The following is a 17,170-nucleotide window of genomic DNA, read 5'->3' on the forward strand; positions in this document are numbered from 1 at the left end:
CAAACATGTGACACTCAATGTGAAAGACTGAAAAGCCCCCTTCTTGCTGCTGGACTGCTGCCTTCATCTTAGTTTTATTGAGTTCCTAGTTAAGTTTAGGATGCTAAGGGAGTTGGAATGAGAGTACTTTAAATTTACAGCTGAATTTACTAATTAATCTGCTAGTGTCCTACAAGGCGATGATTAAACTTTCAATAAGGGTTGGTAGAGTAGTATGATTTAGATAAGACCCTGATTGATTTTTAATGAGAGAGTGTCTCGTGCCTAAAAATCAAGGGTTGAGTGGGTGGGAAAGACTGACACTAGAATTAACTATCTCTGGCTTGCTTATTACCTTAGTCACACACAAACTCTAAAGAATATTTCCCTCAATTTCACCTTTCACCAAACTTGTATAAGTCCAAACATTTCTGAAAGCTATACTTACTAATCCTCTTTAACCACCTTTAAATTAATCTTCACTTATTTAATTGAAGGGTTTGAGACGGTCCTCCTCTGCTGCAAAGGGTGCGGGGCCTCTGGAAGCTGGGGCTGGTGAAGTCCATCCCTGGATCGCTTGCGGTGATCTCTGGACTCCTCTCCCGGGGATGCTGGGAGCAGTATGCAGATGATCCTTCCGGTCCTCCTCTACTGCCAATATTGCACTGGAGTAAGGAAATCTTTGCAGCAGCATATGTGGCTAAAGAGTAAGGCATTACCCAAGCACATTTGGGCTCATTCCATAAGGGTTCAAGCTATTTCTTTGGCAGAGCTATGGTTGATTTTGCCAAAAGAGATCTGTAGAACGGCAACATGAACTTCGTTCTATTCTTTTGAAAGCATTACTGGTTGTAGCCTTCAGGAAGGAAGATTCATTTGCCTCCAAGGTGGGTTGGCTGGTTTGGTGGGATCCTGCCTCGTTCAGAAGTAGCTTGGGTATATCCCATTCATCTGGATTGGTCTGATGGATGATGAGGAAGGTTGACATTAAGTAAAAACATAATAAATTGCCATGTTGGGTCAGACCAAGGGTCCATCAAGCCCAGCATCCTGTTTCCAAAAGAGGCCAAACCAGGCCACAAGAACCTGGCAATAACCCAAATACTAAGAAGATCCCATGCTACTGATGCAATTAATAGCAGTGGCTATTCCCTAAGTAAACTTGATTAATAGCTGTTAATGGACTTCTCCTCCAAGAACTTATCCAAACCTTTTTTGAACCCAGCTACACTAACTGCACAAACCACATCCTTTGGCAACAAATTCCAGAGCTTTATTGTGCGTTGAGTGAAAAAGAATTTTCTCTGATTAGTCTTAAATGTGCTACTTGCTAACTTCATGGAATGCCCCCTAGTCCTTCTATTATTTGAAAGTGTGAATAACCGAGTCACATCTACTCGTTCAAGACCTCTCAAGATCTTAAAGAACTCTATCATATCCCCCCTCAGCCGTCTCTTCTCCAAGCTGAACAGCCCTAACCTCTTCAGCCTTTCCTCATAGGGGAGCTGTTCCATCCCCTTTATCATTTTGGTTGCCCTTCTCTGTACCTTCTCCATCGCAACTATATCTTTTTTTGAGATGCGGCGACCAGAATTGTACACAGTATTCAAGGTGCGGTCTTACCATGGAGCGATTATAGAGGCATTATGACACTTTTCGTTCTATTAACCTTTCCCTTCCTAATAATTCCTAACATTCTGTTTGCTTTTTTTGACTGCTGCAGCACACTGAGCCGACTATTTTAAAGTATTATCCACTATAATGCCTAGATCTTTTTCCTGGGTGGTAGTTCTTTCGTGATGATAATTTCCTTGAATTCAGTCAGACCAGTCCAGGACCATCCCTTTCAGATGGAAGGAAGGTGAAAGAAGTTTTGATTAATCTTTGTGCAAGACAAGTATGTGTTAGTTCCCGATTCTCTGTTGATGGCTTAAAGCCACTAATTTATTATAAAAAAAAACAGAGGAGAATTTTTTCTTTTCTTCTTTTTTTTTTTTTCCTTTTTTAGAATTTTCTATAGTTCGCTTTTTATAGGTAATATTGGCAGTGATGTGGTTCAAGAAATGCATAGAATCAGCAGCTGTGGAGAAAATCCTTTTTTGTTTTTTAATCAAATGTTACAAGTAATATAATAGTGTGTATGTGTACCGTGTTTCCCCGAAAATAAGACAGTGTCTTATATTAATTTTTGCTACCAAAGATGCACTAGGCCTTATTTTCAGGGGATGTCTTATTTTTCCATGAAGAAGAATTCACATATATTGTTGAACAAAAAAATGAACATTTATCATATTCTGAATAGTCTGGTTATGCTGGTTTGTGATGACAACTAACTGTGAATCCTGCAGGGTAAAAAATCACAGCTGCATGCTCTGGTGTTCTGTGCGACGGGCATGCTCTCAAATAAAAACTTTGCTAGGTCTTACTTTCGGGGGAGGTCTTATAATTTAGCAATTCAGCAAAACCTCTACTAGGTCTTATTTTCGGGGGATGTCTTATTTTCGGGGAAACAGGGTATATATATATATATATTATGAAGAGAGAGTGACAGATGATTTTACTGATAATTAGGCATTATAACAGGGTTTATACTTCACATCTCTAACACCTAAACCAATAACTGAGGTACACAATTGTCAAAATATTTATATGACTGGTTATTTAATTTAAACAATCCAAATGGCTGTTTGCAAATTTACTGTTGCTCAGTATGCAAACACTATTTATTAGTTTGCAGTTAGGCTGGTTTCTCATCATGGCCTTGATGTATTCTAAACATAACTCTTAACACTGTGGCCTAGTAACATTCTAGCTTGTGCATCATTTTTAACTAGCATCTTCTCTTTTGTGGGGTCGGTCTGTCTAGCAAAAGCAAAGCGCAAAACTTAAGCATAAATGCTATAGAGCAGTGGTTCTCAACCTTTTTCCCATCATGACACACCTTACGGACCACGCTCACATCTGTGACACACTGCTCATTACAATTCATGGCGAAAATAAAAAAATAAATAAAGGCCCAGTATTATTTGTATTGTTAAGAATGACACAAGGGAAAGATAAGTACTCTGTTTGAACAGAAATTGCATAAATAGTAAACATCTTATACCTGAACAGCACCAGTTTCCAGCACTCAAAACAGTAACCACCTTGCAAGGCAAAACTCAAAATATTACTCCAGGCCTTAAAACTCCAATTCTCCTCCTATTAGGAAAACGGACCAAGCCAGGCTTCTAAAGAGCCCTACACAGAAACTACATGCAGCAGAATACTTCATCTCAATCACATGTGCAGACTCTCACCTAACAAATAATAGAGACTGTAAAGCAAATATAGAAACAATGCTGACAAAAACTGGAAACCACAACAAGCCAGAGAGACTGTATGCAGTGTAACAAAGGAAAAAGAGAAACATCACCAATCCTCATAAAACAAATCAAGAAATATTAATCAATAGCAGTAAAACCATAATAAAAAGAACAGATTATTTCAAAACAGCTGATGAATGGAATATCCAAAAATTAAAAACTCGTATCAAAAATTTCTAGAGACCAATAAAATATTTCAAATAGGCACAAAGACCCAATAATGAAACATAAAAAGAATAAAAAATGCTCTGCTCTGCATACCTGGAAACGTTTGATATCCAGGTGCCCTGCAATTGTTTTGAATTAGCAAGAGAGATGCTTTGCTTACAACTTTCTCCTCTCTCTGTCACACTGGCTTTCCAGTCACACACACACACACATACACATGCTCTCTCTCTCACTTACATAGACTCTCGATAACGCACCATATACACATGCTTTTTCTCTCACTTATATACGCTCTTAATCACGCATTTACACACATGCTGTCTTCACACATACACACACAGGCTTTCAATCACATACTTACGTGCTCTCTCTCTTTCTCTCACACACAGGCTCTCAATCACACACAGACACACATGCTCTCTTCTCTCTTACTTATACACACATGTTCTTAATCATACATACACATGATCTCTCTCCTTTAAACATACAGGTTCTCAGTCATACACTTACATTCATGCTATCTCTCTCACATACAAGAATCTCAATCACACACACAGACTTTCACACACACAGGTTTCAATCACACACTTACACATACAGGCTCTCAATCACTCACTTACATATATGGTGTCTTTCTTTCACATCCACACACAGGATCTCAAACACATATGCTCACTCATTCACTCTCTCTCCCCCCCCCCCCCCCCCCCCCCCCACCGAACAATTAGCAGCAGCAACAGCCTCCTCCATTTTTTTGCCTTAGTGGCAGCAGCAGCCTCCTCCACTTCCAGCCCTCACAGCCTTGAGAAAGGACTCCCATCTGCTGCGGGGCTGACGTTGCTCCTCTTGTGCTCCACGTCGCGCCTCTCTTCTTTGGGCCATACTGCTCACACCAGCATGGCCTCTTCTTCCTGTGCATGCAGCCACTGTACTCCATTTCCTCTTCCGGGCCGCGGGGGGGGCAGGAAGAAATGACCATGCCGGTGCCACTGGCTCCAGCTCTCCTGCCACGTTCTGCCCGGGTTATTGGCATTTGAAGCCGGGGCGGAAGATAAGTTCCTACCTTGCTGGGGCAGGGGGAGCAGCTGGGTTAGCAGGGGACCGGAAAGTGTGGCGACACACATGCTTGTGCTTGGTGACTCGCTGGTGTGTCGCAACACACTGTTGAGAATCGCTACTGTAGAATACTTATGAGTAATTATAAAGCTACTTATGATCACAAATTTTAAAAAACTTAGAACAAGAATAACGACTCTGTGTGACATGCCAAAAAGTATTTTATTGACTCTTCACTGATCTCCATCACAAGTTATGACTGTAATATGGCCCTTAGCACCTACATTAGAAGGCTGAGGTCAGCATGGATGCATATACAGGGTGATGTCAGCAACCCTGTTTATCTGTCTGTCTGCTGGTCAGTGGGTATAACCCATTCATTTGCACTGATCTGACTGGACTCAAGCAAAGGAAATTATCATGTGAGACCTAATTGCATCTTATAGAAATATTCCAAAAGTAAATAAAAAATCAAGATTTTTTTTTTAATGTCTTTGCATTCTTTCTCATTGCAAACTAAAATGGACTTCAGTTTAAAAAATTGCCTTAAAGCCTTTAACAAGCTAAGTAGAATCCACCTGGGTCCAATGACAGTAGTTGAATAGATTCAAATACTCCTGGATGACAACTCAAGCTGTTGTATGAAGTGAATTTGAAGCAAAGGTTAAAACATACCGCACTAAAGCTGCCAGAACAACTCTGGGACAACTTTAGTCAAAGATACAGATTGGGGAATGGCTACTGGGTATATTTAAAAAAAAAAAAAAAAAAAGTCAATGTGTGGGAATATCCCTTGGAGCACTGTCAGGTTCATTATAGTAAAGGGGAAACAGATTGGCACCTCCAAGACACTGCCACAACCAGGCTGTCCCTTGGACATCAGTGGCTGTGGATGGTCACTGTGAGGCTCAAGACTACTTTACTTTAAATAACTACCAAGGTCTTTGGCAGAGTCTGGGGAAAATAGAGAGGGTGTCAAAGAAGAAGTGGATGCACTGCATGTCTTTGAAAAGAATCACTTAAGGGTCACTGCATGCAATTGAGAGTAGGTTTTTGTGGTCTGAGGAGACCAAAGTGTAACTTTTTGTTGGTTCTAAGCAATAGTATGGCATAAAACAAATACAGCACATCATCCTGCTAATACCATCCCTACAGTAAAGCATGAAAGCAGTAGTATTTGTGGGGATGCTTTGCAGCCATTGGGACAGGGAGGTTTATGAAGATCAAGGGAAAGATGGTTGGTACAGGCAGATCCTGGAGAAGAATGTTCCATTTTCTATAGACCTAGCAGATTGGAGAGAAGATTCACCTTTCAGCAGGACAATGATCCAAAACAAAAGAACAATGAAGTGGCTAAACAAGAAGAAAGCAAATGTCAAATGACCAGTGAAAGCCCAGACTTGAATCCAATATAAAATCTGTGGCAAGACTTGAAGACTGCAGTCCAAAGATGATCCACAGTCAACTTGAAAAAGCTTGAACCCTTTGGCCAAAAAGAATCATCAAAAATTGCACAATCCTGCAGTGTAAAGCTGATGGACACTTATGCTTAACGACTCATAGCTGTTGTTGCTGCAAAAGGGGTTTCCACCATGTATTGCTTCAAGGGGCGTGAAGACCTATGCAGTCAGTACTTTTGTTTTTTTTTATTCTTAGTTACTTTTGGAATATTTCTGAAACTGTTCACAATGAAAGTGCAGAGTGTATTGTATAAATCTGTGGAACAAACTCTTATTTTAATGAATTTGATTTATATTTTGGACAGCAGAAAGTGAAAAACATACAAGTGTATGAAGACTTTTACAAGGCACTGCATGCATACAAATTGAGCAGATTGAAACTTTGGTTGAGCTGCACTAAAGGAAGTGGAGAGTTGTATAACACAATTTGCAATCTTGCAGGTGAAATTGTTCAGCAGAATATGCACATACTAGTTTTAATTACAATTTAAAAAAATTGTTTCAGTGCTCCAGATTCCCGTCCAGCTGGCCTGGAGGAAACTGATCAACAACCACTATTAGGCGAGCAAGGAATAAACTTGGACAGCACAGGTCCTAAACTTTCCGACTTTGCAAGCAGGCCACCAGGTAAATACTGGCTTTTTTTTGTTTTGTAAGAATCATTTTTTGCCTGACAGTTTTTCTGCTTCTTTGGGCTTCCAGCTAAATCTGAACAAAACTCTATTGAGATACATTGCTGTGAGCCTTAATTGACAATTATGCTATAGTTTTTTTTTCTCCTTTTATATATAGTTTTTCCATCTTGGCTATCACAATTATAGTCCTTAGCCAGGGCCACAACACAACTCCCCTGGATCCTTTGCCTACTAGGTGTTGCCATTGGGCAATAATTGAGATTCCTTTCCCTCTCTTGATATGCAGTCATTTTGAAATAAAATGGGGAAATGTTTAACAAAATTTCCCATTTTGTTTCAATTTATTTCAAAATATAAAAGAGAACATTTTGTGTAGCATTTAAAAAAAAAATACCACAACCTGCTGCCAAAACAAAAACTAAATAAAACAAAAAAACCTTGCGGGCCATCCCTTCTGATTCACCCCCAAGATCCTCTTACCCTGTTGAGAAATTTTTGCAGGGCAGGAATGATCCACGATTGTTCATGCTCTGCTTGTGCTGCAGTTACAGATGGCTCCTAAAGACCAAGGCTAGAGCCATTTCTAATTTATTCTGTAGAAAATGACAAAGACCCGGGTCACCCCCATTTTTATATGGAAGAAATTAACAATGAGGCCAGCCCTGGTCTGCCAGTGCCATATCTAAGCATATCGCCATCAGGGCTAGAATAACGTGATCGCACCTGCCTCATGAATAAAGAAATATATAATAAGAGAGTTCAAGTGGGGTTTAGAGGAGAGGCCTGAGAAGGTACCGTATTTTTCGCTCCATAAGACGCACTTTTTTCCCCCCAAAAGATGGGGGGAAATGTCTGTGCGTCTTATGGAGCGAATATAAAAACAAAACAAAAAACCCTATCCCAACCCTTTAAAGTTAATTAACTACAACCCCCAACCCTCCTGACCCCCCACCCCCCTCCAAGATTTGCCAAAAGTCCCTGGTAGTCCAGCGGGGGTGTGGGAGTGTTCACCTTGTGGACAGCCCACAAGATGGCTGGTGCCATCTTGTCGGCTGTCCATTGCTCCTACCATGTGACAGGGGCCGACCAATGGCACCGGTAGCCCCTGTGACATAGTAAGGGCAAAGACTATGGGCGCCTTTTTGAATACTGGCAGCCGACGGCCCTAGTGCAGGAGATCACTCCCGCACCCCCTGCTGGACCACCAGGGACTTTTGGCAAGTCTGGGGTGGGGTGGGGGGGGGGGTCAGGAGGGGGGGGGTTTGTAGTTAATTAACTTTAAAGCGATGGGATGGGGTTTTTTGTTTTGCTTTGTTTTGTTTTCCCAACAAAGAGAAAGATAAAGGTTTTCTGATCCAGGGAGTGGACAGAAATGGCCCTCCCCAGACCCAAAAATGAAATGGGGACCAAAAAAAATTTTATGCCCTCCCCTTATTTGCTCCATAAGACTCACAGATGCCCAGGAACAGAGCTGGTTTAGCACACCATTATTATTATTATTTTATTTTTTTTTTTAATTTTCCTGCTCTGAATCCTAGGTGCGTCTTATGGTCAGGTACGTCTTATGGAGCAAAAAATACGGTATGTTTTTTTTTTTCTTTCTCGATCATGGCCCAACATGGTTTTTCTGTTTTGTTTTCATTTTCATTTTCTTCACTTTTTAAAATTTAATATACTTTTTTTTGTCATTTTAAAGAAACTAGAAAAATAAACTTCACCTTTTCCCCAAAATGAAAAACAAAAAAAAAGTCTTTGTGCACCCCTGCTTTCCACAACTTCTCCAGTCTTAACTGTCCCAAATAGTGCACGAGCTCTGATTTTTAAGAACATTTAAGGAAACTTCTAGCGCTCCCTCAGAAGCTTCAGGAATGAATGCTTAAATATTTTATATGTTGCTATATTTCTTGTAATGAACTTATTACCATCACCATCATCATACCAATGGCACCATATATGTAAGTTCAGAAAGTATGCTTCCTTTTTGTCTTAAATGAAGACTAAACTTAAGCAGATTATGTGTTGCTATTTTGTTGAGCAGATTATAGTGACCTGCTCTGGATCTAAGCTGAGCTTAAAATGCTATCATAAGACACTTTAGAGTTAAAGATCCTATTGGTATTAATTTATTTAAGCAATCATTTGTCCTTACTATGTGACAGAGGCTTCTTTTTTGGGCAGTTAGGCTTCAGTGATGCCAGGTGCATTTTATTTAAAATGTAAATAGAATTTTAGATCTGTGAGGATTAAGTAACCAAAACATTGTTTTGTGAAAAAGCTTTCTTGAGCCCCTTCAAACCCTCTAGTGTGGCTGCCAAGAAATCTTAGCACCTGTGCCACTCATTCCTACTTTTGGGGCACCGGTTTGCTTTCTCCTATTGAGTCCAAACGAGCTTGAAAATGAGTCCAGAGCAGCAGCCTGCTGCACAAAATGGTGACTTGGAAGGAATGGGATGAGCAAGAAGACGTGAAAGGGTTTGTGATGTTGTGGCAACATTGCATTAGAAGAGATGTCTAGTTTAACTCTTCCAGACTTCGTAATATTTTAAAATTCTTACTGTTTGGTAGTTCACTGTATATGTATGTGTGTGATTAATAAACTCAACGGATGTAGTGTGGAAGGCAGGAGACTAGACTAAAGAACTAAAAGTCTCCTTTTTCTAGAGTGAGATCTATGGTAAAGGAAAATTATACTTTTCTATAGAGTTAAAAGGCTTTTTGCCTTTTCTGTTAAACATTTTTCATGTTAAAGATTTTACAAGGTACATATTCTATAGCCTTGAAAAATTCTTATTTTATAAACTAATAAAAAGGCCACAAAATCCATTCCATAATTATTATAGTGGAGTGCTGCTTAATTTACTCTTAATGTATGAAATGACCAAGTTATAAAACAGAAGAGATGAATTGTGTGTTGATGATGTCCTTAAATTCAGTCCTGAATGAATAAATGAAAATTGTATAATGAACAATTAATTTGTTCCTTCTGCTTTCTCATTAACATTTTTTCGACAGGATGATCTAAGGATACTGATTTGCATTTAATTTCTGGAGCTGATCTACAATTCTGCAGTACTGAAATAATTTACTAATGTTGATTTGTTTCTGATTTCCTTTTGCCATATATGAATGCCGTGGCATTTGCAAATTCGAGCATTAAGTCTATTTCTGATGCAGTTTTCTAAGATTAATCAAAAACTTGGCTCATGGTCTGTCCTAATGGCTTAATATAGTACTGCTCACTGCCATGAGGAGGGACCTGGTTTTGATTCTGTCTCAAGTCTTTTACTCCCCAGCTTGGTTGGAGCTGGGAATCCTGCAAAAGCAGTGTTCACAGCCATGAGAGATGGTGGAATCCGTCGTCACACATAGGCTATACCTAATGACCAGATTTAGGGCCCATGATTGCAGAGTTCTGGAAGGAGCCCTGGTGTATGACCCCTGGTTGAAAACTGTTACTGCAACAATGGAACAAGTTGGGAGGGGATATATAAATAGTACAAAAACACTTGGGTAGTTGCGAATGAAGGTTCATTACTTATTTATTTTAATTTGATTAATCAATACCATGTCATCAAAGCGGTTTACAATATTTATTTTATTTTTTATTTATTCATGTTATGCTTTTTGGCACTTCAGAGGGAATTACATTCAGATGCTATGGGTATTTCTCTATTTCTTAGCATGCAGACAAGTGAATCCAAAACCAGTGAATATGCACCTCTACCAGCAGATGAAAATGGAGCAAAGCTGACATCACAGTGTATATACCCCTGCAATTACATCAGCCCACCAGTATTCTCCATTTCCAGCAGATGGTGGACGTGCATCTCCCTACTGGGGATTGCTTTAAGTTTTAAAAGGAGAAAAGAACAACGATTTAATTCGCCCTGCTCTTTTATGGTGATATCATATGGTCCCTCCCTCAGTCGAGAATTCCTAAGGTGATATCCTTGGATCCCTCCCTCAGATAAGTGCCTTGGTCTGGTAGCTGGTTTTCAGCTGGTGTAGGCTTAGCTGTTTAAAAAAATTAAAAAAAAAACAGCTGAAAGGTAGCAGGTGCAGGAAGCTGAGTACAGCGCCGAAGGTATATGCCCTCTCCCTCCACAACCGGAGACAGATTCTGTTCTCAGCTGGGACGGGCTTAGCTCAGATAAAGAATTTAAAAAAAAAAAAATTATAATCAGACTGAGTTTTTTTTAGGGGTTCCTCTCTCCTTCTGTCTCTGTGTTCGGCACAACGATCCAATGTTCATTCCTGCCTCCATATGAGTTTGGGGGATGTGGCAGCCTGGTTGATTGAGGGGCCTTTTGGCTAGGCCCTGTTCTCAGGCTTTTTCCTTGTTCACCGTGTCGTAGGCCTCAGTGATGTTTCATGTGCTTTATTTCCTACGCATTAGGCTGCCCTCATCAGTTCCATCGGATTGTGCTAGTGTGTCCAGGTGTGCGCCTAGTTGGACGATTGATTTGGGTGCCTGGTTGGATGGAGGCGTCAGTCTGTGCGCCCATTAACACATACTTAAAAAAATCTGTGCACGCAAGTGGTGCAGCCTAGTGGGAGCCCAGTTGTGGGAGCCCATCGAGGTACAGAGTTGAGCCCCTAAATTTTGTATGTCTAGTCTTTTGCAGCGCGGTTACAGCTGGACGCACATTCCTCGGATGCTTATTTCAGAGTACTGGTAGACTGATGGCACCTATAGCTAAGAAACCTAAGCGCCTTACCCTCTGTGCTGCTTCTCATATTCGGGCATCTCAGCCTTGCGTTCTCTCGAACTTGTGTCAGTGTTGCTTGGAGGCTCAGGGGGACTTACCTCCGTTTTGATTTTACTAAGCCCAGTTCTTCCCAGCCTGATGTGGAACTGGGAAAAGAGTTGCCAGAAGGGTTGCCTAACTTTGGAGCTTCCCTAACTGGTTTGTCAGTGGGGGACAGTAGCTCACTAGGCTCAGGACAGGTGCTCCCTGGTTTTGGCATGTATCCCTCTGCCTTTTCTTGGATGGAATTTTTTCAAGGACTATAGTTGGCGCAGTCCTCTGGCCTCAACCACTGTTACCAGTTCTGAGTCACAGGCGGTGAAACCCCACATGCCTGGTGCGGCAGGTATGTATTAGGGTATGCCTAGATTGGCTGCTGGTTTTCCCGATTGGGACCCAGATGGCATAGATGATGAAACCATTCCTTATTCTGTGGAGGATGGAGAAATTCCTCCTGGATTAGATCCGTATAGACTATGTTGCGGTTCTTTCATAAAGACATTGAAGATGCTGGGAAATCTGGGGCTGAATCCATGTCTGAGCCACAGAAAGATCCCATTTTTATTTCTTTGCGTAAAGCCTCACGTTTCTTTCTTATTATGGAGGCTATTCAAGAATTAATTGATCTTGAGTGGGGCACCCTGGAAGCTAATTTCAAAGGGGGACAAGTCTTGGAAAGCCTGTACCCCCTGGATCCAGCTGCGCGAGAGCAATTACGTTTTCTGAAGTTGGATGCGCTTGTGTGTGCTGTTATCAAGCAGACAACTATTCCCGTAGAAGGGGAAACAGCCTTAAAGGATGCTCAGGATAGGAGAATTGAAGCTGGTATTAAGTAGGCCTTTGAAGCAATGGCAACACATTTTCAGATAGCTTCCTGTTCCCTGGTTGCTCGCTTTTGTTTACTGCTCTCTCAGATCATCAATGAATCTGGTGTAAATTCCAGGGCAGTGATGGAACCAGTGCCACCTTTTTGGCAGATATGGGCTGTGATTTGGTATGCACTTTGGCCAGAGGGGTGGCTTTGGTAATAGCGGCTAGGTGTCAGCTATGGCTGAGAAATTAATCGTGAAACACACAACAACACAACAAGGTAACTGGTATTTCCTCTATCACCAATACACATACAGAACCTTCAACACAATTACTATTCCATATTTCTTATGTATATGTAGGACCTCTAAACTGAATCAGCCTGTCAGACATACAGACTCATTTTTTAGTGTATAGGTCCAAATTACTTTATTAATCAAAAGGTCCAATTTTTTAAATTTTTTAAATTTATTTGTTTCTCTTAAAATTTTTAGACCCAAACCTATAATTGTCAATGAATTACACAAACTAGTGACTCCATATGCTGAATGAGACCGGAGGTAATAAACACGTTGCAACAATTTTGTGAACTCAAAGTGCTCATCTGTTATAAATGTTCCGAAGGAATACTCATCTGTTGTAAGTGTCCCGACACGATCGTGTTTCGGACCGTCCTGGTCCTGCTTCAGGGGCAACGGCACATCCAAAAAAGATGGGGTCTCCAAACCAACATTTTTAAGGTTGAAAGGAGAAATTAATCGGCCAATACAACCTCATAGTCTAACCTTACAAAGTTGCCTTTTAAAGGCTCACTCTTATTTGGGAGAGAGTTGGAGAAGATGGCCAATAAGTGGGGTGAGTCCCCAGTTCCTCGATTGCCAGATGATAAGAAACAGGTGCCGTGATGCTTCAGCACAAGAGTTCGTACTAGGAGGTTTAGATGTTTTCGACCCTACCGAGGAGCAGTTTTTCAGAGGACTCAGCTTTTAAGTAGATCTCAGTCCTTTCGTCCCAGGCAGCCCAGACATGGCACAGGCTCAGGTAGTGGAACACCCTGAGCTTCCCACTGAACATGTGCCGACCCTCCTCCGGGATCAGGAGATAGAAGGTTCTCTCTCTCTCTCTCTTTCTTTCTTTCTTTCTCTTTTTTTTTTTTTTTTTTTTTTTATCGGAGGTGGGTTGAGAATCACGACAGAATAGAGGGTACTGGAAGTAATTCGGGATGGCTGTGCGCTGGAGTTTCGCAGTGTTCTTCGGAACGTGTTCATGGTGTCTCCTTGCAACTCCACAGAAGAGATAGGCAGTGGGAGTGTACGTTGTCTAAACCAGTGGTTCTCGACCTTTTTTTGGCCGGGACACACCTGACAGATGGTTCTCACATACGTGACACACTGAACATATGACCATGACAGGGCTAAATGTAAACATGCACTCTGCATCCACAGGAATCCCCTCAACCCCCAGCAATGAGTACAGAGCAAATCTAGGGCATTACCCTGTGCAACTCACCATACAAAAAAGATATTCTGGTTCTGATGACATCCCAGTAAAGCAAAACAAACTCATTTTACTACCAGGCAAAATAGCCTTCCTTATGAAAAGACAGTAATTTACCACTAATGCATATCCTATTGAGAAAACACAACAAATAAGATTGATACAAATGCCTACATGCTAGTTAAATACCTCACCTCAGACACACACCTTTCACCAAGTATAGAAAAACCACAAATTATAAATATGGAGACAGAAACTGGAATGGAAAACCAAAAAAGCCACTCTGTATGCAGTGCGAACCTGGAGAAATGGAAAGAGAAATATAGCACCTAACAGACTCTCAGGATTTGCAATAATGCACACAAACTAACCTGCACAAAGTTACACCTGTATTATGGAAAACATTCAACAGTAATAATCCTATCTAAGAAATACAACTATTAAACCAGGCCCTAAACACTAACACATTTCCTATTGGGAAAACAGAATAAGCCAAGCTGCTATAGAGCCCCACACAGAAATAATTGTAAAGCTATACTAAAAAATGTTACAAAACAGCTGCTGAACAGAATAATATCCAACAATTAAAAACTCATAAAAATTATTAAAACATGTCCAAATATCAATAAAATATTTCAAAACAGCAGACATCGCATAATACCCAATAATTAAAATGGCAGTCAATCAAGAAAAATAAATTTAAAAAGCCACCTTTACTTACCCTCTCCAGAAACTCTCCTACTCCTTTCCCTTCCAGGCCAATAGCACTCACCAGAAGCAGCAAAGGCTGCTGAAGCTCTGTCCTCACAGTCCTCTTCCTTAGCGCCCACAACCAGTCACTCACACACACCCAATCAGACCCCATGACCAGTCTCGGTCTCTTTCACATCGGTCATCTTCCTGACCAGTCTCGCTCTCTCACACAGAAACACATCACCATCCTGACCAGTTTCTCTCTCAATCACACTCATGTCTCTTATATACAAGCTCTCAATCACACACAAATGCTCTCACACCCATTCTCACCAGCTCTCACCAATGCATCCATTCACATCCACAGACACAAGCTCTCACCCAGGCATCCATTCACACCCGCACACACAAGCTCTTGCCCAGGCTTCCATTCACACCCACCCGCACACACAAGCCCTCGCCCAGGCTTCCATTCACACCCACCCGCACACACAAGCTCTCGCTCAGGCTTCCATTCACACCCACCCGCCACACACAAGCTCTCGCCCAGGCTTCCATTCACACCCACCCGCACACACATGCTCTCGCCCAGGCTTCCATTCACACCCACCCGCACACACAAGCTCTCGCCAAAAATGTCTTCTTCCTTCACTGCAGGGATGGGCTCCAGTTCCGTTGCAGCTTTACTCCGGCGGGCCTTCTTTTTTCGCCACCACGGGAATGGGCTCACGTGGTGGCCTCGGTCGGGGTCGGGTTTCCTCTTTGCCACCACGGTCCCATGGTGGCCTTGCTTTGTCGACGTTCAACACTTGTATTCCTCTCACCCCACCCCCGGGCATTCTGATGCCTGCCTCACCAGCCAATCAAAGGCTTCCTCCTTTCTTCCTACTCCCACTGGTAGGTAGAAGGGAGGAGGCTTCCGATTGGCCTGCGTGGGGGCAGGCAGAATGAAGGAGGCTTCTCATTGGGCAATGGGGTAGGAAGAAAGGAGGCCTTCAGTTGGCCCGCGGGGGCTGGAAAAAGGGAGAAGGAAAGTAGAACAGGGTAGTTGGTCACCGGGAGACGCGACACACCTGCCGGTGTTTGGCGACCCACTAGTGTGTCACCACACACCGGTTGAGAAGCGCTGGTCTAGACTCATCTGTCTGCGGGCAAGGTTCCAGTGCCCACGTCTCAAGAAAATATGGACCATTAGTCCATTTATTTCATTGTTCCCAAGAAGGAGGGAGCCTCTCGTCCTATTCTGGATCAGTGCTCAGTGGTAATGGCAGTGCAGTCAGGGAAGTTCCTGCAGTCTCTGGATCTGTCCGAGGTGTATCTGTATATTCCCATCCAACTAGAGCATCAATTTCTGCGTTTTGCAGTTTTGAGACATCATCGGTTTCAAGTGCTACCTTTTGGTTTGGCTTTCGCGCCCAGAGCTTTTTCCAAAGTTATGGTGGTGGTGGCAGTGGAGTTGAGAAAAGATGTGATCCTGGTACACCTGTACTTGGATGACTGGCTGATTCAGGCCAAGAGTCTGAAAGAGAGCCTCCGGGTCTCGCGCAAAGTGATGATCTTGTTGCCGGAACTCGGTTGGGTCGTGAACCTGGCCAAGAACAATCTTCAAAATAAACTAACTGGTGTTACTGATAAATTGATGTTGCTAGTATTTAAATTCTTAAAATGTTAATTTGTATTCAATCAATTTTATTTAATTTGTGCATATATTTATTTATGAGAAAGAAAAAGACCTCAGCACTGGTTATAAGTATTTCATCAAGTCTAACACCAGTTGTTGCAATCATAGGTCAAGAAAAACCTCCCTCCTCTCTTAAATTTTAAGTAAAATCTTTTTTTTAATTGAATCCTTAAAAAGTCTTCAAGAATCTATGTTCTTCTCAATATGTAGCCAAATGTATCTTATTTTATCTAATGGCTATAACAGTCCTCGTAATCACTTGTTGTATTCAATTTAATTCTAGCAACAATTCGCCCAATGGAAGACAAGAATTTTTTATACTTATCTCTCAGAGGTTTTCACAAAAATCTTCTTAACGCAATGAATTTCAAATACTGTTAATGCTGTTCCAATAGCACCTGGAAACGGCTGCTGCAAAGACGCCGATGTTGACAACGTTTCGCCAATGTTGTGTCAGGGCGATATAATCTTAAATTTTTTGATGTGTCAAATTTTCTTCCAAGGACTGTTATGTCTGTATGAGGTCTCTCCTTTCTCATAAATAAATATATGCACAAATTAAATAAAAATATGATTGAATACAAGTTAACATTATAAGAATTTAAATACTAGCAACATTAATTTATTAGTAACACCAGCTAGTTTATTATGATTGTTGTTTGATACTTGTGTCTCCCTGATTTTCAGATACAAGAACAATCTTCAGCCAGCACAGTCGCTAGAGTATTTTGGTGTTCAGTTCAACACGAAACAGGGCAGGATGTTCCTGCCAGAGGGTCATAGTCAGAAGCTGATGGCGCAGGTGCGGCTATTGACAAACAGAATTCGCCTAACAGGGCGGTCCTATCTTCAGGTGTTTGGATTGATGGTGGTGACTCTGGAGGTGGTGCCGTGGCGAGGGTGCATATGCATCCTCTTCAGAGCACTCTACTGTCTCGTTGGAGCCCACAGTCTCAAGACTATTCGATTCGGCTCCACCTGCTGATGGAGGTCTGCTCTCAACTACAGTGGTAGTTAAAAGCAGGTCATCTAAGGAAAGGGGTTTCCCTAAGGTCTGGAACTCACAACAGATGCGAGC

The 17,170-nt window shown here is 41.7% G+C and overlaps 1 protein-coding gene across 4 annotated transcripts in view; it reads left to right on the top strand.

The window, feature by feature from the left end:
- The window catches only part of NCOA6 (nuclear receptor coactivator 6), a 284,262-nt gene that overhangs the window by 149,822 nt on the left and 117,270 nt on the right, over nucleotides 1-17,170 (top strand). For all 4 annotated transcript variants that reach the window (XM_029613390.1, XM_029613391.1, XM_029613388.1 and 1 more), the window contains exon 10: nucleotides 6,534-6,655. In XM_029613390.1, coding sequence (XP_029469250.1) covers nucleotides 6,534-6,655 — 122 coding nt within the window. The remainder of the gene's footprint in view (nucleotides 1-6,533; nucleotides 6,656-17,170) is intronic.

This window comes from Rhinatrema bivittatum, chromosome 8 (assembly GCF_901001135.1).
Source record: "Rhinatrema bivittatum chromosome 8, aRhiBiv1.1, whole genome shotgun sequence".
Taxonomy (NCBI): Eukaryota; Metazoa; Chordata; class Amphibia; order Gymnophiona; family Rhinatrematidae; genus Rhinatrema; species Rhinatrema bivittatum.